General features: G+C 43.6%; 1 protein-coding gene across 1 annotated transcript; it reads right to left on the bottom strand.

The window, feature by feature from the left end:
* Positions 1 to 505: 505 nt before the first annotated feature.
* Positions 506 to 13,960, bottom strand: LOC103777701 (the record flags this gene model as incomplete). Its single annotated transcript, XM_008945261.1, has 6 exons — positions 506 to 1,243; positions 1,874 to 2,119; positions 5,983 to 6,146; positions 7,381 to 7,483; positions 7,582 to 7,633; positions 12,972 to 13,960. Coding segments are annotated over 6 exons (2,292 nt in total), but the record flags the coding sequence as incomplete, so codon positions are not given.
* Between the last annotated feature and the right edge of the window lie 7,431 nt (positions 13,961 to 21,391).

Here is a 21,391-nt window from a genome sequence, read left to right as displayed (position 1 = left end):
AATTAAGTTTACAAAACTGTATGCAAACATGCATGGTTGAATTCTTGCCCTTGGCTTGGCAAGGCTTGGATTGTACAGGCATAGCTACCAGCAGAACTTCACTCCTAGCTGCCAGCAGGACTCAAGTGGTAGCACGGTGAGGGAGGACTGATTCACGTTTCAGATATATACCACCATCTTGGATGACTTTCATTTCTCATTCCAGAAAAGGTTTTCTGCAGTCTGGAGTACCTTTACAGAGGATGCTTTCTTGTGTAAACCGCACCAAAATTTCATGCAAAAGAACAGCGATGAGGTTAGTGAGCGTGAGGGGAGATGGCCTTCCTGCTGTGCTAGGGTGTGTATCCTCCTAATCTCAAACCCAACAGGTAGGAAGCAAAGACCACTCTTCATAAAGCTGCATCCATCTCTGACTGCCATGCTCAACTACTCGGCACAGCTTCCACTCTATCATGTCCCTCTTGCCTCTGTTTTTGTGAACCAATGTTTCCATTTGCTGAGGGTGTCACTGGACTGAAGCTTGGCGTAGCATACGAGCAGCTAGTGTCTCACAGTTCTGTGACGTCTCAGTAGTATTGGCATCTACAGCTGATGAGCTCTGCTGGTCTCTGGAGGAGCTAGAGGCCTTCATGTGACCTTTGTATAAACCAGGGGATTTTGCCCAAAGGGGAAGATTTGATGTGAAGCTGGCAGAACTGTTCCCTTCAACAGTCCGAACCACCGGCTGTTTATCTGGCACAGCTGGAGCATACATAGCACTTTGCTCTGACATATGATCTCCACATTGACTAAGATGTTCTGCTAGGACCAGAGGCTGCTGATCATCCCCTTCTTCAGAAATAACAAAAACTGGTTTGTTTTTATCTGTTTCTACCATCAGTTCCTTTGTTTTTGAGCCATTGACCAAGTTGATTTTCAGTGGGTTGGAGCTCTCTAGAAGATTTTTGGGGCTTTGGCTGTTTACTGGAGAAGCTGCCCCTAGATGTCTTGAGGGATCTAAGGACCTCACATGTTTGCTGTCAGGGGAACTAGTGAAAAATCCAAAATAAGGGTTCCCAAACCTGGATTTCTTCAAATTGCAGGAGCTTAGCTTCCGCTGCCTCTGTGCAGACAGCGTGAGGGGGTATGAGGCATTACTGACAGATGAATCAGAGTAAACGGCCTCTGATGCCCCCTCTATCTCAGTGGCTGAGATTACCTTTCTGTTGGGGACACCTTGGGATCTTGCAGCTGTAGGAAAACCCTGTAAAAAAAATTAAAAAAATAAAATCAGTAGACATGCCATGAAAAGCAGCTGTCTTGAGAAACTTTGATCCCAAAGGAACTAAAAGTTTAAATTCCTGGTTATGTTAGAGTGAGATGCATTTTTTAGCAAAAACCTATGTTATTACCTTAAAAAAGAAACATCCTCTATTAGCTCTGTAACAAGCTTTTTGTTTAACGATTACAGTCAGTGAGACCTAGATATCCCTCCCACACCTGCAGATTCCTCACAATGACATAGTAATATGTCAATTAAAAGAAATTTAATGCATAACCAAGTTAAAAAGGTACATGTCAGAACATCCAATGAGATTATCTATTTAGAAGACATTTTCTAATGTTTTTCTGAAGGGGAGCTCATTTCTTAACCAGGTGCTAACTGCTGGGAATTACAGCTTCTTGGCACTCCAGGAAAGCCTGAATAAATTACAATATGGTTAGGCTAAAGAGTTTCCCATACAGCGAGCAAGGTGGACTGGGATGTGCATTGCACTGCAGGCTGGAAAGGAGAAGCAGAAGGCCAAGGCAAAAATGTGTCCCATGAGTGAGCAGCTGGGGGTACTGGGCACTGACCCCGACCACTATGTCCTCCCCTCCTTGCAAGACTCACACTGTTGTCAACCAGCTTTGTGAAGGGACTGTTGGTGGTCCAGCTACACCATTTTTTCTGTAGCTGTGGTATTGGAGCCAGGAAGTCATGGAAAGTTCGGGCACTCCACGTGCGCTGTCTGGGACAGTGACTTTCCAGCTGGGTGTTCCCCTTCTCAACAGCATCTGCTCCTGCAGCTGTGTGATTAGAAGTCAGCCAGTCTGACACGGAGGCTGGGCTTGTGACACTTCTTTTTAGGTTTTTGTCCTGAAAAGAGTAAATAAAGATCACTTACAGCAACCTTCATCAAAAGCTTTTTGAAACACTTTAAAAGTATGCTGTTAGTGCGAGAGACTGAATTCTTCAGTGGTTCTCTTCTCAGGACAAGCCACAGGAATGCAACTTCCTCTGCTTCTTCCAGCGTGCTGCCTGCAGTTCACCAGCTTCCCCGGCTGAAAGTTTTACCTTGATTCCCTACTTTCAGGTTTTATACAGAACTGGGAAACTTCAGTTACATGAGAAATAAAGTCCTACCACTCTCAGTAATAACATACATCAAATATCTACGGCTTTATTTCACTGGAGATATATGACAGATCAGAGCAGTGAACTCTGCTGTGCAAAACATAATTCTTCCACTCTGCTGGGGTCTTGGAAGGTTCCAGATGTGTCTATCTGGGGAAGCAAAACTTCAAAGGGGTTGGGGTCCACTGAAAGTAGTCCAGAAGCAAGCAATGAGAGAATCAGAAGCCTCAAATCTACATGACTCAGGAGGGAAGACTGAAGTGGTGCTCTTTAGCCTATGTGAGGGAAGAATTAAGAAAATTAAAATAATTAAAAACAAAGAGAAAGGGAATAATCTGTTCTCACTCTTTGTGGCAAATAGAACAAAAAACATAGGACCCAGACTGGAGCCAAGAAGATTTTCATTTCACAGAAGAAATGCTTTTCGGGGGAAAACATGCTTCAGCAGTAGAACAACATATCCTGACAGGTGTAAAACTGGCATCATCGGAAGCTGAGACCACATTCAACTGTTGTCACCAGCTCTGTGCATAAGCAGACTTGGTCTGCACATGGGGATGAAATACAGATAACTTGATCTCTTCCACACTTACTTTATATGTTCTGATGTTGTCTTTAAAAATCACAAGTTTTGTCCTTAATATCGATGTGGGTTTAGACGCAGAAAAGCTAAAGAATCCCTGACTGACTGTGAATCTCTTTTCATTCTCTACTGATACTTCACCTGTTATTTATATAAGCCTCCTATTCCACAACTCTATATGTATTTTTAATTTTCAGCTGTGCAAACAGGGTTGTCATGAGAAGAATGCAAAATCTACATTCCCAAAGTTTACATGGTCCTTAAACAGGGTCTGAAATAAATCCCACAGTGCCCTGGATTTAGAAGCCCAGAGAAACCAGAAACTTGTCATTTGTTATTTCTGAGAAACTGAATTTCTCAACTTTCTGCAAATCAAAGAAACTATTTAGTTAACATGTCATATAGGAAATGGATGTGCAGAGAGGCAAGAAATTAGCTGCTACAGCAGAAAAAAAGATCTCATCAGGAAGCTGGGAGAGGCTTCAGGCTCTGGCTAAGTTTGTATCAATATTAAGCTCTTAGTCTCAGATTTGATTAAAGTAACAATCTTTATTTATAAATACATAAGCCAGCTGTCTTCTCCTCAGAAGGCTCTTCAGCTGTCTTAGGATTTATTATTTTACTCTTATTGTAAGTACTTCCACAATGGTGTAAAAGCTAGCCACTGGTTTTGATATTGATGTACTAGAAGGGACGATGAAGATGAATAATGCATTTTCTAGATCTTTGAAAATGTTTTAGCCAAAAATATTTCTTAAACCTCCACGATCATACTTGTTACTCAAACCTTTGCATTTGAAACTTGCAATAGCTGAATAGAAGGCAGAGGTCATAGTTATAAGTTAGCCAAAGGCTGAATCATGACTTAAACCCAACGTGACTTAGAAAGCCCTGACCCTCCTGGAGGACACATCTGAAAGCCATCCTGCCTTCCACTTCCTCATGCTGGTCCACGTACAGAGATGTGTGTTTGCTCTCCCAGCTCGTGCCTCCTGACAGGGGACTGATTCCTTCAAATGGGTTTTAAAAGCTAAAAAGCAAAAGCCAGCTTATCACTGGCTCCTGCCCAGCAGGGCTGAGGCCCACACTAACTGAGGAGCATGAGACTAAGTGGCCAGCCACTATTTCTCAGTAAAAAGATCTGTATAGTTGTTTTAATGAAAGCTCCTTATAGTTTTCTTTGTCTAGTCAAGAATTTGGGTGAGGTGAGTTTGATGGCATCAGTTATTGTACCGTAAAGGCTCAGGATTTCACGTCTCTTCACACGAGCATAGCTTCTTAGCTCCTGGCAAGAAAGTAGCTACGCTCCAGTGGACTTGCCTAGTGCTGGTCCACAAAAGCTATGCACCATACCCTCAGAGGCTAAACTCAGGAGCTAGCTGGCCAGCTGCATTTTACACCCTGAAAATACACATTTAGAAATGAAACTGTAAACACGTTTATTTCTAACATCAGCAAGCCCGAGTAACTCAGGTGGCCTGAAGGGGTCTCCTTGGAGTGCAGGTCTGTAATTAACCTTCTGTGCTCAATTGCCACCACCCTTGGAGAAGAGAATCTTCAGCTGTGGAGACAGGCCCAGTGCTTTTAAAGAGTGCTGCCATCATTCCTGTGTGGGATTTCTGCTCCTTAAGGGATTTGTTTGAGTGTTGTGTGGACATTGCTGAGAAGGAGATGCCTCCTGAGTTCAAAATGTGGTAAATTGCTTTAGTTCTTTGGGTTACCTTCACTTAGAATGGTTTTAACACTTAGTGTTTTATTTAAGTGTATATATAGATTTATTCTGATAGGTTGCTGGCAGAAGAGACGGCTGAATGGAAAGGGTTTTCTTTGAGTGTATTTGTTCATTCTGGCTGGAGTGGGGAAAAGAGAAAAAAAAGTGGGTTTCCCTCCTGTCTAGAAGCTGTATTTGTATGTGACTGCCACCAGGTGAAGCTCTCTCCACTGGGGAGAAGGACCAAGGAATGCAGGTGTTCAAAGGTGCCCAGTTTGAGCACCAGTAGAGCTCTCAGTGCCCTGCTCTGCAGCAGGTAATGTGTTTGGGCAAGGGAAGGCACCGGGGCTGTTCTACTTTTGTTCTGTTAGTCCTTGTGGCTGGCTGGAGGAAAAGCTTAGCATGTGGCTTACACAAGCATAGGAAAATCCTGGTCTCCTGGGTAATTTCCTAATCAAACGCAGGGATACAGAATGCTTTTGTTTTGTAAACTGACTGAAGTATTACACAGGCTATCCTGGGACATGTGAGCTCCTTACCCTGGTTGTTTCTTCTCTCGTGGGGGGAAAAAAAAAAAGAGGGGACAGAGCAGGGGGGAGTGTTGACCTGGAAAGTCTTTGATCTAGAGCTGTACTGGATGTGCTCTGTCAGGCACTATGCTCAAGGCTGAAGAGTTGGCAGCCAGATCTGAGACTTCTGAGCTATCATCCATTTCTAAACAAATAACTGACCAGGAGTACAGGGAAAAGAGCTAAAATAAGAGAGACCTTACTGAGCTGATGCAGGTTTCTGTGTATTTGAAAGGAGTGCAGTGCTTCCACTTGAAGTGCTTGATTATTTTGGAGCACATACTGTTAATTTTCACGTCAACCTGGTGACACAGTTAAATAGCTCTCTGACAAGCTGAGGAGCTGAGTAACTTCCCTGAATGCTTGGTAGTGGTGGGCACGAGCAAGTCTGACTCCCAGGTCCTTCAATTCTACAAGTTATGTTCTTAATGGAACGTCATCTTTGCCAATTAATGTTTTTTGAGGGCTGGTCCTACTGCCTGCTGGCAGACCTCTGCATTATCACCCATCAGATCCAAGGTAGACCACTGCACTTGCTCTTCTCAAACCTGGGAAGACATTGGTTTGGGGGATCACAGCCCACATTACTTGATAGCAGCTCAGCTCAAGGGTTAGGAGAACTGTGGGCTCAGTCACCACTTTTCTTGCAAAGTGGCCAGTGAGCATAAATGGAGATCTATGACAAGTGCTGTCCAAGAGGGACATCCCATGGCTTGTGAGAGATGCCAAAGAGCATTCCTACCTGTATTCTGTAGGTGGTAAAGCTCAGCCCACTGGCCCCAGGTCCAGCAGAAATAATAAACACTTCATCGCTCCCAGTCTCAGTGGTCACTGCAGATATGGAGGAGGGCACGTCTGGGTCAGTGTCCTGAGGAGACCGTTCTGTGCTGCCTCCACAAGAAGTGACTGAGAAAAGAGGAAAATCAATAGAGATTGCTTTTGAGAGACCAAAATGTCTGTTCTCAACTCTTCCATGACAAACCCTCCTCCCTTCCTCCTGAGACAATATAGAGCAGGCTTTAGCTGTCTGCACCAGCCAGAACAAAGGTCAAGCCAACAGTTTATTCTCCTGAAACTCCAAGCTTTTAAAAACAAAGTAAAACAGGAAGAGAAGAACACCCTTGGGTCTGCTTTCTAATAAAGACAGACCCAAACAGAAATCCCTCACACTCTCAACACACAAGGTTGTGCTGTGGATCAGAAACTTGTAGATTTGTTCAACCCACTCTTTATTTGTATTTACTCATCCTTGTTAATATTGGGGGGGCCATACTTTTTTGCTTCAATCCTAGCGATGGTGCTCCTACAGGCAGCTTTATGCTCCAGGGACTTCCACAGGAGTGTGTGTTGTGCATATGTCCCCAAAGCCTGTCCAGCTGGTTCTGGCCATAACCTCCTTGATGACTTTTCTGAAGAGAGAGATGGGGAACTGTCATGGTTGGGAGCACAAAATTAGCTTTTTAGGAGGATATCCATGTGAGAGCTTTGTGTAATGGCTGATGGTTTAGTGGGAAACTGGTGGTGTGTAGCAACACAGCATAAAGTAGCTCCCTGTTGGCCTGCACCAACCAAAATGGGCACTGACACAACTCACTTGCTGTGACTCAAAATTGCAGGAAGTGACATTATCTTCAGTTTGTCTGGAGGTCTCTTGTTCTCAAAACCCACTGTGAAGTAAATGTAATCTGAAGCAGTCTCATCCATAAAGCTCTTCAGAAAAAAGTTGTCTCTAGGACTCAATGTTGTCTTAAATACGAGCATTATAAACCCCATCTTTTCCAGACAAGGTTAAGCACAGGGCAGGTGAGGCTCTTTGCCAGTTTATGGATCTTTGTAAGTCGTTTGTAGCAGCCTGAACCTGACACGTTTGCTCTGCTAACCCAGTGTCTCTGTAGTGCCACGTGCTGGGACGGCTTTTTTTGGCAGCACCCTGGAGCTGTGCTTGTGCACACTCCTTGCCAGGGGAATTGCCCTACCAGGCAGGCGGGAGAGCAGCAAGGAAGAGTTCCCACAACAAAGGCTTTCTGCTGTGAAGTGGCTCCCCAGCTGTGTGCGGGCAGAGGAGCACTGTAAGGAAGCAACGATCTGATGAAGTGCCCGGGGGGTGCCCTGACCTGCTCCGGCCCTGCCCCGTACTTACCCGCCTGCTCCCGCCCGACAGAGTGGTTGTTGTTTTCATTCTCCCGACTTGGCACCACCAGCTGGAGCTCATTGATATCCACAGCAGAGTTCTGGATCCCATTCTACAACTCAGAACATGCCCCAGTAAACATCGTCAGATAAACAGTGCAACAGCCAATATGAAAGAGAAACAGAAATTGCTGAAGCCATCAGCACTAACCTCCTGGTCACTGCATGCGTTGGGTGAGCTCCTTTTGGGCCACGTTCTCTGCCTGAAAAGGAGAGACAGCAACAACAACAACATCCTGCAAGAGGGACCCACCAAGTCTGAGCTCTCCTGCCTACGGGAGCATCCAAAGTACTTGCCAAAACTTGGGGCAACAAGGCCTGCAGGCCAGGAGAGAAAAGGCCTGTCTCGTATAGTGGAGAGTGAGCCGGAGAAGGTTTTCTTTCCATGGGCAGTGCCGAAGCAGGAAGGGAGCCCAGGCTTCTGCCAAGTCCCTCCTGGCCCTCCCTGGCTGCTCTCTCACGTCATTAACTAAACAGGGGACTGAAATCCTGCCTCGGGCTGGGCAGTGACATCACTGGTCTCTGCTGAACAGCCGGCGTGGCGTGCGGGGTTATATTTAGCAAGCAGAGGGCATCAGATGACGTTCATTTGTATGAACATTTTATTAACAGACAGCACTACAGCGGATGATTCCTGGGCAAACATGCCTCTCGGCTGAGGGGAGACAGAAGCACATTCTGAACCGTTTTTTTTTTTTCACATTTTTACTAAAACCGAGGTTATGAAACAACTAGTGTTGTTTACTTCCAGATGAATAAGACCTAAAGATGTCACAAAGAAAAGGTGGCAGTAATGAATGTAATGATGACTGAAGCAAGTGTATTTTGTCTTTGTGCCTAGCAGTTCTCTACAGGACAGTGCAGAGACACAGGAGCATAAAGGCACTGACCAGATAGGGTCTGACCTGTGCTGCTGTTTTCCTCCCTCTCTGTTCTGTTGGCTGGCATTTTTCCTCTTGTTGGAGGGGCTGGTTTGTTTTAAGGCATTTAATCTCCTCCATAAAAGTGTTTTTTTTTTTTTCTTTTGGTAGTGGTGTATTGAAGCCAAGACTTCAATTTTTCAGCCACTATTTCATTACTGTTTGCTTTTAAGAATGGGGCTCAGAGGCCACCTAATGAAGCTGGCTGGAAGCCGGCATCTGCTCCATCTCAGGCATGGTGGGTTTCATTCCTTCACCGTATCATTGGATCTCTTAAAAAATGCTTATTGACTGACAAGTGAATTGAGTGAGAAAAAAATCCCATTATGTGCCCCCAGCACTATTCCTAGTGAATACAGAGGAGATGGCAGAAAAAGAGGAGAGCAAGTTGGCACATGAGAATTTAATCCAGAAGATGTCCAGACTGTTAGTCCAGGCAGCAAAATGGCACCAGCCCCAGCCTGGGCTTCTCTGGGGACCCCAGGGCTAAAGCAGGGAAGGCTCCTCCTTAGTGCATTGACTGAGGAAGGGGGAGCAGGGAAAGGCTTCCAAGCAGGAGTGGTGTTGCTTTGTCAGGCAAGATCAAAGCAAGGAGGAAATACTTTGGAGTGGAAAATGTGTATGTAAATATTGCAGACACACATGCCAGAAGCTTTTATTGGGCACCAGAATGATCTCGGCATTAACTTTTTCTTCCCTCATCACAGTTTTTGTGTATTGAGAGTCACATTTGCAATGAACAATTTGATTTACTGTCAAAGACCAACACATGCAAAAAGTAAGTTTCTAGATTCAGCCAACAATTTTAATGGAAACTTGATCTATGGGGTTTTTTTCTTGTATTCTTCCATTGCCAGTGTCTGGAGAGATGTGCTAGTTTGAGGACTGAGGATCTTAGGCTTTCTTTCATTCATTCTCCAGGTAAACTACATCTCCCATGGCATGCTGCAGTACTTCACCACTAAGGAGATCAACCATTCAGATTGGTGTGTGGCTCACAGATATAAAACAGCCAATGTGCAAATACACCAGTTTCCATCATTTAAAAGAAGTTATAATTTAAAAAAATTGCTTCAAACTTCTCAGGTAAACCAAAAAAATCAATCTGGTGGAAGCTTTGTGAAAACTGTCCTGTGTGCTCCCAAGCAGGTAGGTCAAGCTGTCCTAGGGCTCTAACTAAACGAGCCTGATATGTAGAGGGACAGAGACGGAGGACACAGCTACAACAGGCAAGGAGGGGGCTCCCTAGGTTATCCTAACACAAGGTGCCAGAGGAAAGGTCTGGGTTTAGCCCAGAAGTGATGAAGCATCTCTAGGAGGGCACTGTGTGATGGTCAGGTTGCGGGCAGTGACTGGCAGGGCAGCTTGCATGGAGAGATGGTGGCACATCATGACTTCATGGAAGAGCTGTACATGTAGGGGTTGTAAATTGGTAACAGATCGTTGGCAGGCCATGCAGATGTAAAACGCAGTTGCAATTCATGGGTTGCAACCATTGAGCAAAAGTCTGACTGCATTGGACAGGATTAAAATGAAATAAGGGGGGATACCTCTGTTGTTCTTGGGGCTTGGGAACGAAAATAAAAAATACCACATTACTCAAGCCAGGCCTCATGGCCAAAAGTAATTAGAATTATTGGCCAACTAACAACTGAAGCTTTCATTCCCTTCCCAAACAGCAAACAAAAGCTGCAGTGTGGCAGAGACTTGGAGTTTCCCCAGAGAGCTTTGCCCTGGCTGAATGCAATGAGCCTGAGCAGACACTGTTGACAACTTGGTGCATTGGAGTGGCAGTAGGTGCCAAGCCCATCCTGGGGCATCTCTATCCCTGGCAATGCAGAGCCTGCTACTTTTAGCTGACCAAGAGCAGCACATAGAAATAGGAGAAAAAAAATAAAAAAATAACAGCTAAACTTGGTACCAGAGGAACAAGTAAAATACGAAGAGAAAGCGGAAGGCAAGTTTACAAGGCCAAGAGCTTGAAGGTTACTGTCAGTGTCCTTTGCAATGGCACACTCCATCCAGGATGAGTTTTATCATGCCTCGGAGAGCTGGTCCCATTTCTGAGCATGCTGCATTTTTTTAAAGCCTCTTAATTTCTCAGCCCACCCCTTACCACCCTGACATTTTCTGCAGCAAGGACAGGCTGTGGCTAATACACGTTTGACACCTGCTTTCAAGCCTGTATTTAGGGCAAGAAGCATAAAATAGAACTTGGTGGGGTCAAACTAAAAGACGTTTAGATAAGCTCTTATTCTGAGCTGCATTAAAAACCCACAGCAAGGTCCAACCGGTGCCAGCAGTTCTGGAGCCGGAGATCAATACCTTCAAAGTAGCACAGTGAAGGGGGGGGGGGGGGGGGAAGACTCTTCTAGTGCAATACTAGCAAGATTACCCAGCACAGGTTATGGCATTGCGCCCATGTGTGTCAGATCTCACTTAGATTCTTTAAGGCTGGCAAGAAATACTGTAATCCAGGCCTCCCTGAAATAGCACGCAGCTACAAAATGCCATGAAACAGGCAGCTGGGTGGTAAATGGCCTTTCAAGAGACTAAAGGAGTAGGGATAGTCTCTATTTATATACAGTTGGTAGCTGACTGAGATACACCTTCCTTTAAACAAGGACTCGTAGAGCAATGAAAAGGCATAAATGCCACTGTTAAAAGAAACTAGTTCAATCCTGGTCCTGTGCCATAGGGCCCCAGTAGAGATGTATTCACAGGCCAGAACATACAAACATTTTGGGAGAGTAGGGTAGGAAATGCGTTCAGTTTTTTGTTTGTCAACAAAAGCAGAATATTACTTTGTTTTGTAAACATCTGACAAGCAAAAAGCCAAACTGTGCATGTGAGCAGCATGGCCTGACTTTCTAAACAGGCCACACAGAGCAAACTTCAGCCAGTGAACTCTCAGATTGCTGGTGTACTTTTTGTTTGCAATAATACTCTGCTTCATGGATAGTTATGGTGAAATTAAATAGGGGTAATGGAGCAAGACCAGCCAACTCAACATGTAACAGCCTAGACTGCTGCAATAGTGAAGGGAGCATAATTCTGTCTCTTTTGAAGATTGGCAAGGGTATGAAAATAACGCATTTATTATCTGGAAGTCATTTTCCAACAGATGTTCTCCTTAAGTGCTACCAAAAGATTGTGGTCTAAACTGGTGTTCTGCAAGCTCTTCAAAAAGGAAGAAGGTTAGTTAGATGTTACACATTAAGGTTTAACCCTTACAACTGTGAAAAGCTCAGACCCTAAAAGGAGGAATGTTCATATACAGCAAGAGAGATTATACTGAAGCTCTACCACCTTGCCCTTGTTCTCTTACAGCCAGTGGGATGGCCTATGCTTTGTATTTATTCAGCAAGAGGTAGCAATGCAGCCTCCAAAAGGACAAGGCAAAGTTCCTCTGTCAAACCAGTCTCAGTGGCTAGGAGAGGCTGGGTGTTCCTGAGACCTTTTGGGTTGGAGGATGCACAACAGATGAGACAGGGGATGCAGGAAGAGAGAAGACAGACCAGATGTATGCTGCCACTGGGAAATTAATGCTGTTACTGCTATCCAGTCACCACAGTGGAGCCCTGCAAGGGACAGGATCGTTTTCAGTTTACCTGATGTTTTCATTGAGACAAAACAGTTGAAAAATACTGTTTGTTTTGACAAAACCCAGGGAAGTTTGGGTTCTGTTTTGAATGTGTTGGAAGGGAAAAAAAAAATAAAAATCACTTTTCCTACAAAAATGTTTTCACTACGGAGTTAGTATGAAAAATGCAAACACGTGCTGAGGGAAGGAGAAGCTTTCTCCTGACAGACATAGAGGAAAAGAAATATAAGATAAAAGCAATTGACTGGAGAGAGATGGTTTTTCCACTGGCTGACTTTAGCTGTTTAACTAGTTTGCATCAGGACCTGGAAACCCGCGACCCAGTCTGACCATCAGCTCACTTGACCATGTAATTCAGATGACATTTGGTGACAGTCACAGGTACTGGAGCGTGGCTCTTGGCTCTTCCCTGCCAGCCAAAAGGGTGTGCAGGTGACTGCAGAACACAGCAAGTGCATTGGAATTGAAATGTCTGCGCAGCCTCTTAGATAAAACATGCTACAAACTAGAAAATATTATTTAATCTTAATGCTAAGTGGTAACATTTTTGTTATCATTTTTCTGTAGAGTGTTAGTGATGGTTAGAGTCAAACTGTGGAATCGCTGTGAAAAGACGTTGGCTGTGAGCTCAGCCTGCTTGGGAGACTTGGGGAAGTGTAGGCAAGAATGATCTCTCTGTTCTGCATTTGTCCATTGGCCAGTTACTATCCCAAAACTGAGGTTCAAAGGCACCACTGCCACAGGAACAAAACAGTGCCCAAGGAAGCCCTCGCTCTTCATGTAGTTCTGCAGGAAAAAAAATAAATTGGAGGGCACAGGAGCTGTAGAATTAGGAAAAACCTGAGGAGCCTAGGGCAGGAGCAGTGACTGGCATCGATCTCTGCAGCCGCACACTTTGCTACGTTTGAAGGACAGCAAAATGTTAGCAGAACAAAGGAAACATAACTTTGTTTTCTAGGCTTTTTCCTGTATGGATAATATCACATGCTTCAAAGGCTCAGATATGCATCATCTTACCTGCAAGCTATGCAGAGGGCGGAGAGCAAAGCAAGTGCAAAGAAGACCATCCCTGTTATAATTGCCAGCATCATCACGTTCTCCTTTCTCTCCTGCCTCACAGCATCTGCGCTGTTGGGTTCGGTGATGTTCTTGTACTCAAAGAGCATTGCAAAGCCTCGGCCCCGGTCTGTGGTGGTGATCAGTTCCATGATAACCTCAACCATTTCCAGAGACGAACCAAAGACCATGGTCTTGTTTAAAGGTGAATTTGGTCCACAGAAGCGAGAGGAAAATGTGATGAGGTCAGAAACATATAGTACATCATGGGGACAGATGTCCACTGCTGACGGTGGGCTGGAGGAGATTTCCACAGGCAGTACTGTTGTGGGAGGAGTCCAGCTCGCTACCGTAACTTCATCTCTCTCACTAGCAGCTAGGTGGGCAAGCAAGATTTTTCCTTTCAAATCTTCTGTTTCCAGGCTACTGGTATTTTGACTCTGCATTATGGCACCAGCAGCCCCAGGGAATGGCAGTTCTGGTTGAGCCTTGGTAATTGCCTTGGGTTCCTTCATCTGCTTCGACTGATTTTCTTCAGATGCTTGTTTGGCTTCATCTTTTTTTGAGGCAGTTCCTGGAAGTTCATCCAGGTAGCTAGCAAAGTCCTTTGACTGATCTCCTGTGCTGCTCAGGTTCTGAGCCACCTTTGACATCCAGGTCTGGAGAGGGGGTTTTGTAGTATGGAGAGCCAAGTCCAGGTTTTCCTCAAGAGAAGGCGTGTCCTTATTTCCTGCCTTAGTGGGGGCTGAAAAGCCATCCCAGGGCATCGGAGTTTCACTAGAGCTTTCAAAAATGTCAAAGTCAAAAATTTCCAAGATAAGATGGGTTTTCATGGGAATGAAAAACTGCCAGACACAGTGTGTCCCTGGATAGTAGTTGTTTGGAAAACCTGGCGATAAAATCAGGCCTCTTTCCATTGATTCCACCACTGCACCACAGGAGTAATACACCTGGGGAATAAAACAAATAAGCTTACATCTTGCCAGAGACTATATACTGGATGCGGTCTGCTAGACCTACTGAAGGTCCTACTCTTTTCTTTCCCTTCAGGGACTGGTATAAAATAGCCTTAAGACAGGTGAATTTGTTAAACTTCTACAAGTCTATCTGCTACTTTCCCCTTTGGATCATTAATCTGTCTTATATGGAAAGCCACTCTCAGACACTATGGAAGTGTGTACTGAATGAACAACCACCACAGAAATATAACCCAGATAAGTAATTCACGTAATTTTCCTTTCCTACGACTGCCCATAGTAGCTTCCTGTTCTGCTGTTGACTAACATGCAAGTTTTTGACCACACAAATGTGTTGTCCTAAACAGCTGGTTATGTGTTAAAAATCTTAAGAAGCTGAAGTGTCACCCCAGCATCTTGAACTCTGTGTTATTTTCATTACAAACCCATTTTTTTTAATGTAAAAAAAAAAAAAACAAACTTGCATTGATGATTACCCATAATTCATCTATCCAACTCATCTTCTGTTTCAAAGACATTCAGCCTTATTTACTTCAATAAGCAGTAAAATCTAGCTGGGTTTGATAGGGTAAATTGTCTCTTCTTCAAATGCAAATCCTCTCAAAATAGTGACAGCAAATACCAGCTTTCACTAGTAAAATACCAATCAACGTGTGTTTTATATAACACAGGGATAGTCACATGTGAAACTTGCTATTTTTTCTTTCTCCCTAAATAGTCTTCAGTTTATGAAGAGGAAGGAAATCCATAAATGGTGGCACTAATTGCCATGCTGCTGCTTCTCTAAAGGTACATGAGGCTGCTTTCACACATATTTACAGCTACCTTCTCCCAGTGAGACTTTCTGAGCCTTTTTTCAAGACTCTTTCAAAAATTTGGAAAGCACAGAGCCCTGTCTGTGCCTTGAGCACTTGTTTTTGAAAAGGCGAAAAAATAAGTCAGAATTACTTAGGTCACAAGCCCTACCTAGGAGCATGGGTTTACAAGCTTTAATTGGAAAAGAAAGGGAATGCTTTGGGGTTGGGGGGTGTGTGTGTGTATGTTATTGGAAATGATTTGTTGTCTTGGTCTGTTATCTATTTAAACACAAAGGAAGCTTGGCAGCAGAACAAACAAAGCTTATGAAGTCCTTATAAAGCCACAAAGATCAAAATACTCCAGTCTTTTTTTTTTCTTAGTCCCTCCTCTTGGCTCATATTGAAATAATTTAAAAAAAAAAAAAATGCAGTGCCAAATGTTAAAAGACCTTAAATAAAAACAAAATGCCAGACCTGTTCTGCAAGGCATGACCTTTGTTTTCCAGCAGGTGCTGTTCATATTCTGAGTTATTTCAGGGTGGATGGCAGGCTGACAATAGAAAAGGTCCAAAACAGCCACGTGGGTGGAAATTGTATTCTTTATTCAACTTGAAATCCAATCTTTGACTTTTAGAAGTGTCATTTAAATCAAAGCTTATGTTAATTATAGTGGAATAAACTATACGCTTCTTGTTTAAGGCACCTGGGCTTGAAGTCTCAGGTGGAAAAGAAACTACATTCATGTACCAAATTTGTACTATTCTCTGTCTAGTGCCCTAAGAGTCCCACAGCATGTAACACTAAAACAAATAAATAGAAATTTACTGATCTTTTATGTAGGAGGTGAAATTTTGGGGTTTAGTCTGAATTAGGTAATTCATGGTTAAAAAAAAAATAATGAAACTTTGTCAGTTTAAGAGGCTACAGACCCTACCTTTTAGATCTATTTACTAATTCACATCAGAAGTACAGATATATGTGTGATCACTTGGATTTTACTGAAAACTAGCTGGTTTGCACTGAATATGCTTATCTTCCCTTGGGGAGAGGATTGCTCCTACACTTCAAAGAAAAAAAGAGGGCTTTTTTGTGGCTTCTCATGTATTCCTTTCCTCCATCCTGTAATATCAGTGCAGGTTTGCCTTTGCTCCATGCTAGTCTTTTGAGCTCACTTTCAAACAAGATATTTGCATAGCCAGAAACAGTAAATAACGCCTAACTTTTCAACTAAAATATATACGCAGTTTTGGAGCCAGAATGTTCACCAGAACTGCTGCTATTGCAGGATGGTACTCCTGGATGTGGGAGGATTACAGATTGGGCCAAACCTCCTTAAATTAGCAGTGATTGAGCGTTGAGATTTTATTTTGAGAAATCTGTGAACTGATCTAGTTGTCTTTTTTCAGACACTGAGAAGGCGCTCGGAGGCATTCACAGCCCCACCTCTACTGCCAGAAGATTTTTGTTAACAACCAAAAGCAGGAGCCACCAGTTCAGTTGATCTTGTGGGATTAATCACCAAAGTGCTGAATGGGTAAGTGCATCCCCCGCCTAAACCCCTTGCCCCCTCTCTCAGGATAGGCTCCCTTTCCTGCCTTCATTTTTGCTGGAATCTGTCATCATTTGTAGACAGCTATCTTGCAGAGTCTGTGTGCATCCAAGGAGTCTCAGGTTCAAACTCAAATGCCTCTTGTTCCCCTACAAACCAAGCAGTTGGCTGCAATATCTAGCTTAATCCCAGCAAGTACCCTGCATCCCTGAACTTGGGCAGGGGGGGATTTGTGTAACGTGCATTCCAGAAATATGGCTGAAAGGTCATGGCAGTGGGGAAAGTGTTCATTTATTATGGCTTGGAAGACCAAAAAGATTCAAGACTTGCTCTGAGACCAGGAAAAAAAACAAGGGACAGGAAATGTAAGACAGATCCAGTGGGATGGGGGAAGGATTTCTGATTAATTTATAATCCATAACTGAATGACTGACAAAACTGCTCAGTTCATTTGAATCACTCATTATGAAGTTTCGAGTTTCATCAATTGGACACAGATGTCCCCTTCCGCAGCAAGTTATAGGCTTGTGGGCTTTTGACAGAGGCATGCAAAACATTTGGCACATTTTTAATCTTTGCACATGATAGGTTGTTGTTTTTTTTTAAAATAACAGTTGATATATGTCCACACCAATTGGATCAATTATGAGCAGGGAGAGCCACGTTACCAGCTCTGTTCATCTGCTTTTGAGTACTTCCCACTTTGGGAAGTACTCAAAAAAACAGTTGTGCTGAACAGAACCTCCAGCCAGACATACCCTGCCTGCTTTCTGAATGAGGGTAACTGGGCGATAGCACTCTGTAGTTTACAGAGAAGAATTAACTCAAATCTCAGCTACTGCTTCTTGGGCAGAAACACAATGGTTGGATATTTCAGAACACACCAAGACAACACCCTTTTCACCCTACACAGCCCACTCACATTTATGCCCATTACTCAAAAATGTCCCATTGTCACACACTTACCTCCTCCTGTGCTGACACTCAGACTCTCTAGAATTGAGTTAATATTGGCATCAGCTTTGAGCTACTAATTTAAGATACACATATGTAATGAGTTATAAGGCCTCTGCACCGGGAAACACAGGGGTAAGGAGGACCTTGTGCTAGTCCCTCAACTGTGATTCTGGCAGTGGTGCCTCAGTGGTGGGACAAATGCTCTGCTGCCCTCTGAAGTGCAGGTTTGCAACAAACCCATCCGTGAGACAGTTGTAGAGCCTGGGAGTTATTCTTAAGCCTAAAGCTATACTGGTTTGGCCACAAGTGACTGCAAGCCAACGTTCAGACACCGGTGTCTGCTTTCTGAGGAGCACCACCTCTCAGAGAAAGAGCAAGCCCTTGATATGCAGGGGTGCAGCACAAAGCCAGTATGTGGTTTATTCAAACTGGACACTGTATACCCAAGAGCCCTTGAGAAGCAGGTGGCACTGACAAAACCCAGGATTCTCATGCAGGAAAAATAATTGTTTGGCCAGATAGGAGCTTACTATAAGGCCCAAACAAGTATTTATACAGGAAAAAAGAGTTATCATCATCTGAAAAATATAATCCTCAACTCTGTTCTCCACTCACACAACACCTACAAATGTAGCCCTGGAGCCTCTGCATTATTGCAGTCAGAACATTGTCAGGGTATCAACACATTCTCTGGGAATCCCACTCACTATGAGAATAACTTAATTAGCACCTTTTCTTAATCACAGTTACTGCCAAAGAAGGCACCAGACTAGAGCTAGATCAGAGGCACACTCAGAAGCAGGCTCTTAATTTTGCCAGGACAGGACAAGTTCTTGTGGCACCATACATCAGATCCAGGAGACCCTCCTGGCTGCTTCCACCAGAGAAAAGCCATGCTCAAAACCTGCAGGAGAGGCTCACAAAAAGAATGGCAAGTTGTGTCAGCCTCTAGCTGGCAGCCCACAAACACTCCTCAATGATGGGCATCAGCCTCTGCCTGAATCCCTAGAAGCAGGCAGGGCTCAGTTTCTCAAGCTTCTCTATCCTGCTTCCAAGAAAGAAATGCTTCTGGCATGAGGTGATGCTGAGAGCCCAGAGGGAATGTGGGGAGGATGTTGTGACAGGTAAGGGAAGGTGAAGTGGTCATGTGGTTTAGCTTGTGAAGACATAAACCCTGCTGAAGAGAAGTGGAAACAAAGTGATGCAAGGTCCTGGCTAGGAAAGCCCTCAGCACATTTGTGCTCATAGTTTTTGCTTAATCTCAAAAAGGTGAAGTAGTGATAAATTTACTTCATTTGTGTTAGTGCTGCTACAAGGAGCTGCTGTTTGCAGTGTCCTGGAGGATGTTGTCATGCTTGCATCCCAAAGACTTTGTTTTTAAAGTGCATTTATTTCAAAGAAAAGGAAGGAGGACATCCTCTCTGGATGTTTGTCATTCCTCTGTGAGCACAATCTCCGATTGTCTGGCTTGGGACCAGTCCAATCTAATTTGCTTTCTTTCATAACATACTCACTGAAGAAATCGCAAGTTCTCTTGGTGCATACCGAGTCAGAGGGAAAGCCTCAGCAGAGGAAACTGGAGACACACAGCTAAGCCACTAAATTTCCAAGACATCCTCAGGGGCCAAGCCACACAGTTAATAGAGAGACTCCATTGCAGGTTTGCAAGGAAATGATGTGCAAAGCTCATAACCCACTTTGCCCTCATTAATGCTGTATGCACACCTCAGTGTCTGTGCATTTCTCACATGTATTTCCAGTTTCAGGCAGGCTTAAAAATGTCACTTCCACTTCTTTTTAGAAATGGTAAAGAAAGATTAATCCACTATATTTCAAACTGACAGAACACTTAAGAGATGTTGCATTTATTAGTCTTTTCAGGAATAGATGCGCGTTATCTCCTTATCCAAGTTAAAGGACTTTTTGGTCTTTGCTTCAGGACTGTACAAGGAAGATTTAATATAGAGTAATGAGTGAAGGTGAGGATAGAAGCTATTTATGCAGACCTTACGCTGTTTAAAAAGAAAAAAAAATCACTCTGAAGGCAAAATATTTGGTTATGATCCTGTGCTTTTGACCACAAGGTTCTATTTCGTTCCTTCCTGTAAAATAGCCCCAGTACACAAATGATCCTTTACTGATTTTTTTTTTCAGAGTAGGAAAGAGAGAACCCCTCCCCAGCTAGATATTTTTTTTCTTCATTTAAAAGACAAAATCCACTGCAGGTGCCTGGTGCCAGAACAGGACAGCAGGCAGTACAGGGCAGTTCTATAGTTGCCTTAGCTTGTCAGCCTACAGCTGATCCAACAGCAGCCACAGAGTTATGCGGTTGGCTTCTGGACAGAGATGGATGCAGTCTTAGAATCCAAGATTGTTCAGTCTGGATGACTAAGTTTAGCCATTAGACCTCACCATAGTATCAGCAGGGTGAAAATCCATCAAACTTTAGAATCCCTCACTCCTCAAAAATTAAAAATATCTTATGTGCACACATGCACGCACATGTGTGTTTCTTTCAAAGAGCTGGCAACTCTTTGTGACTACATCACCAGCTCCTTCACGTCTTATCCTGCCCCAGGGACCTCTTTAAAACTCTGGCTCCACCAACACCTTTGCAATTGCTCAAAACACGCAGGGTGAGGTGCGGTATCTCAGTTACTGCCTCCTCCCCTCCAAACACAGGAGGCGCATCCTGAGTTAGAGATCGCTCACACTCACAAGGACATTTGAACAGAGACAGCCACCTGGGATGAAATATGAAGTGGCCCAAACATTTAGCCAGAGCAGAAAGAAAATGCTAAAACAAGAAGGAAAAGTGGTCACTCCACAATCTCAGTTTAAGAAGGAAAAACAAAATATAGGCAAGTCTTGCTGACATGGCTGGAACCAGCTGCAAAGCTACCAGAAATATAATTCTTGTGGTTCCCAGCAAAAGCCCCAAGTTCTCCTTTCACAGTATTTCCAAGCCTAAGCTGAAACTAGTTGGATGCTCATCAAATACATGATCTGAGGAAAGACTATCCCAAGAGTAAGATATAAAATCCCAGTCTGTTAGCTTAAGAAGCGACCACATTTACTTCACTAGCTGACTGATCTAGAGAGCAAGGCTGGTAGGACTTTTTCCAAGTGGAGGACAAAGATAATCAGAGGGAGACTTGATAGAAGTCTCTGCTTAATTTTGCATTTTCAGCTCATCTTTGCATGCAAGGTTTATTTTATTTCATTACCAAAAAACAGATACAGCAGCAGCACATCTAACCCATTTTTCCACCCAGCAGTACAAGAATTCCTAGAAGTGCCTTGGAATCACCATTTCACCCTCTGCCAAATTGCCTTTGCCGTTTAAAACATGAGGCAACAGCAAAAGGAGACGCTCTCATATTAGGGCAACTCTTCAAGTATCTCTGGATAGTTGAAAGTAGCAGACTTGGCAGAAGTACAGCAGGACCTGTGATTGACAGAGAATAACAAAAATTGCTGATGCTTTGCTTAGTTATTAAGAGAGAGTTTTCCTTCTCTCCATTTTCCAGTTCTTAATGGTGATTTTTTTCCAGATTGATCTCCGAAAGAATTCTCATCAATTATGAGAGGCTAAGGGGTCTCCCTCCCCCTCCCAAAAACCCTGTCCAAACACAAGCCCATCTGCCATCTGAAACCAAGCCAAGCAACTTTTGCTTTTAATACATTTATGGTATCAGAGTAGTTGCACTCAGTTATAAACAAGGGTCTAATATTTCTGCAAGTCGGTGCAACCTGCTGGATTTAAGCAAAACCCAAACTGCATTTTTTAACAGATGCTTTGCTTTTTCAGTGGGTAGTAGCAAGAGCTCCACTACATGAAAGTGATTATAGATGTGACATTTCCACTCTGCAAATCCCATTTGCAGGAGAGAAACTGGCTCTCTTATATTCCTTCATGGTACACATCAGCTTCACAGGGCCCCATCTTCACACCTATTACAAAGTTTTCTATTGTTTTTAATGGTTTACAGCACATTTGAAGCAAAAAAATGCAGGTAGGAAGGGAAGGGGACTATGAAAGTCTGTTGCTGCAGGAGACAAGGAAAATAAAAATATTGTTAGAAGAGGAGAGGAGGGAAG

The sequence above is a fragment of the Merops nubicus genome, unplaced genomic scaffold (genome assembly GCF_000691845.1).
Source record: "Merops nubicus isolate BGI_N331 unplaced genomic scaffold, ASM69184v1 scaffold22458, whole genome shotgun sequence".
Classification (NCBI taxonomy): domain Eukaryota; kingdom Metazoa; phylum Chordata; class Aves; order Coraciiformes; family Meropidae; genus Merops; species Merops nubicus.
This window is presented reverse-complemented; position numbering and strand designations above follow the sequence as displayed.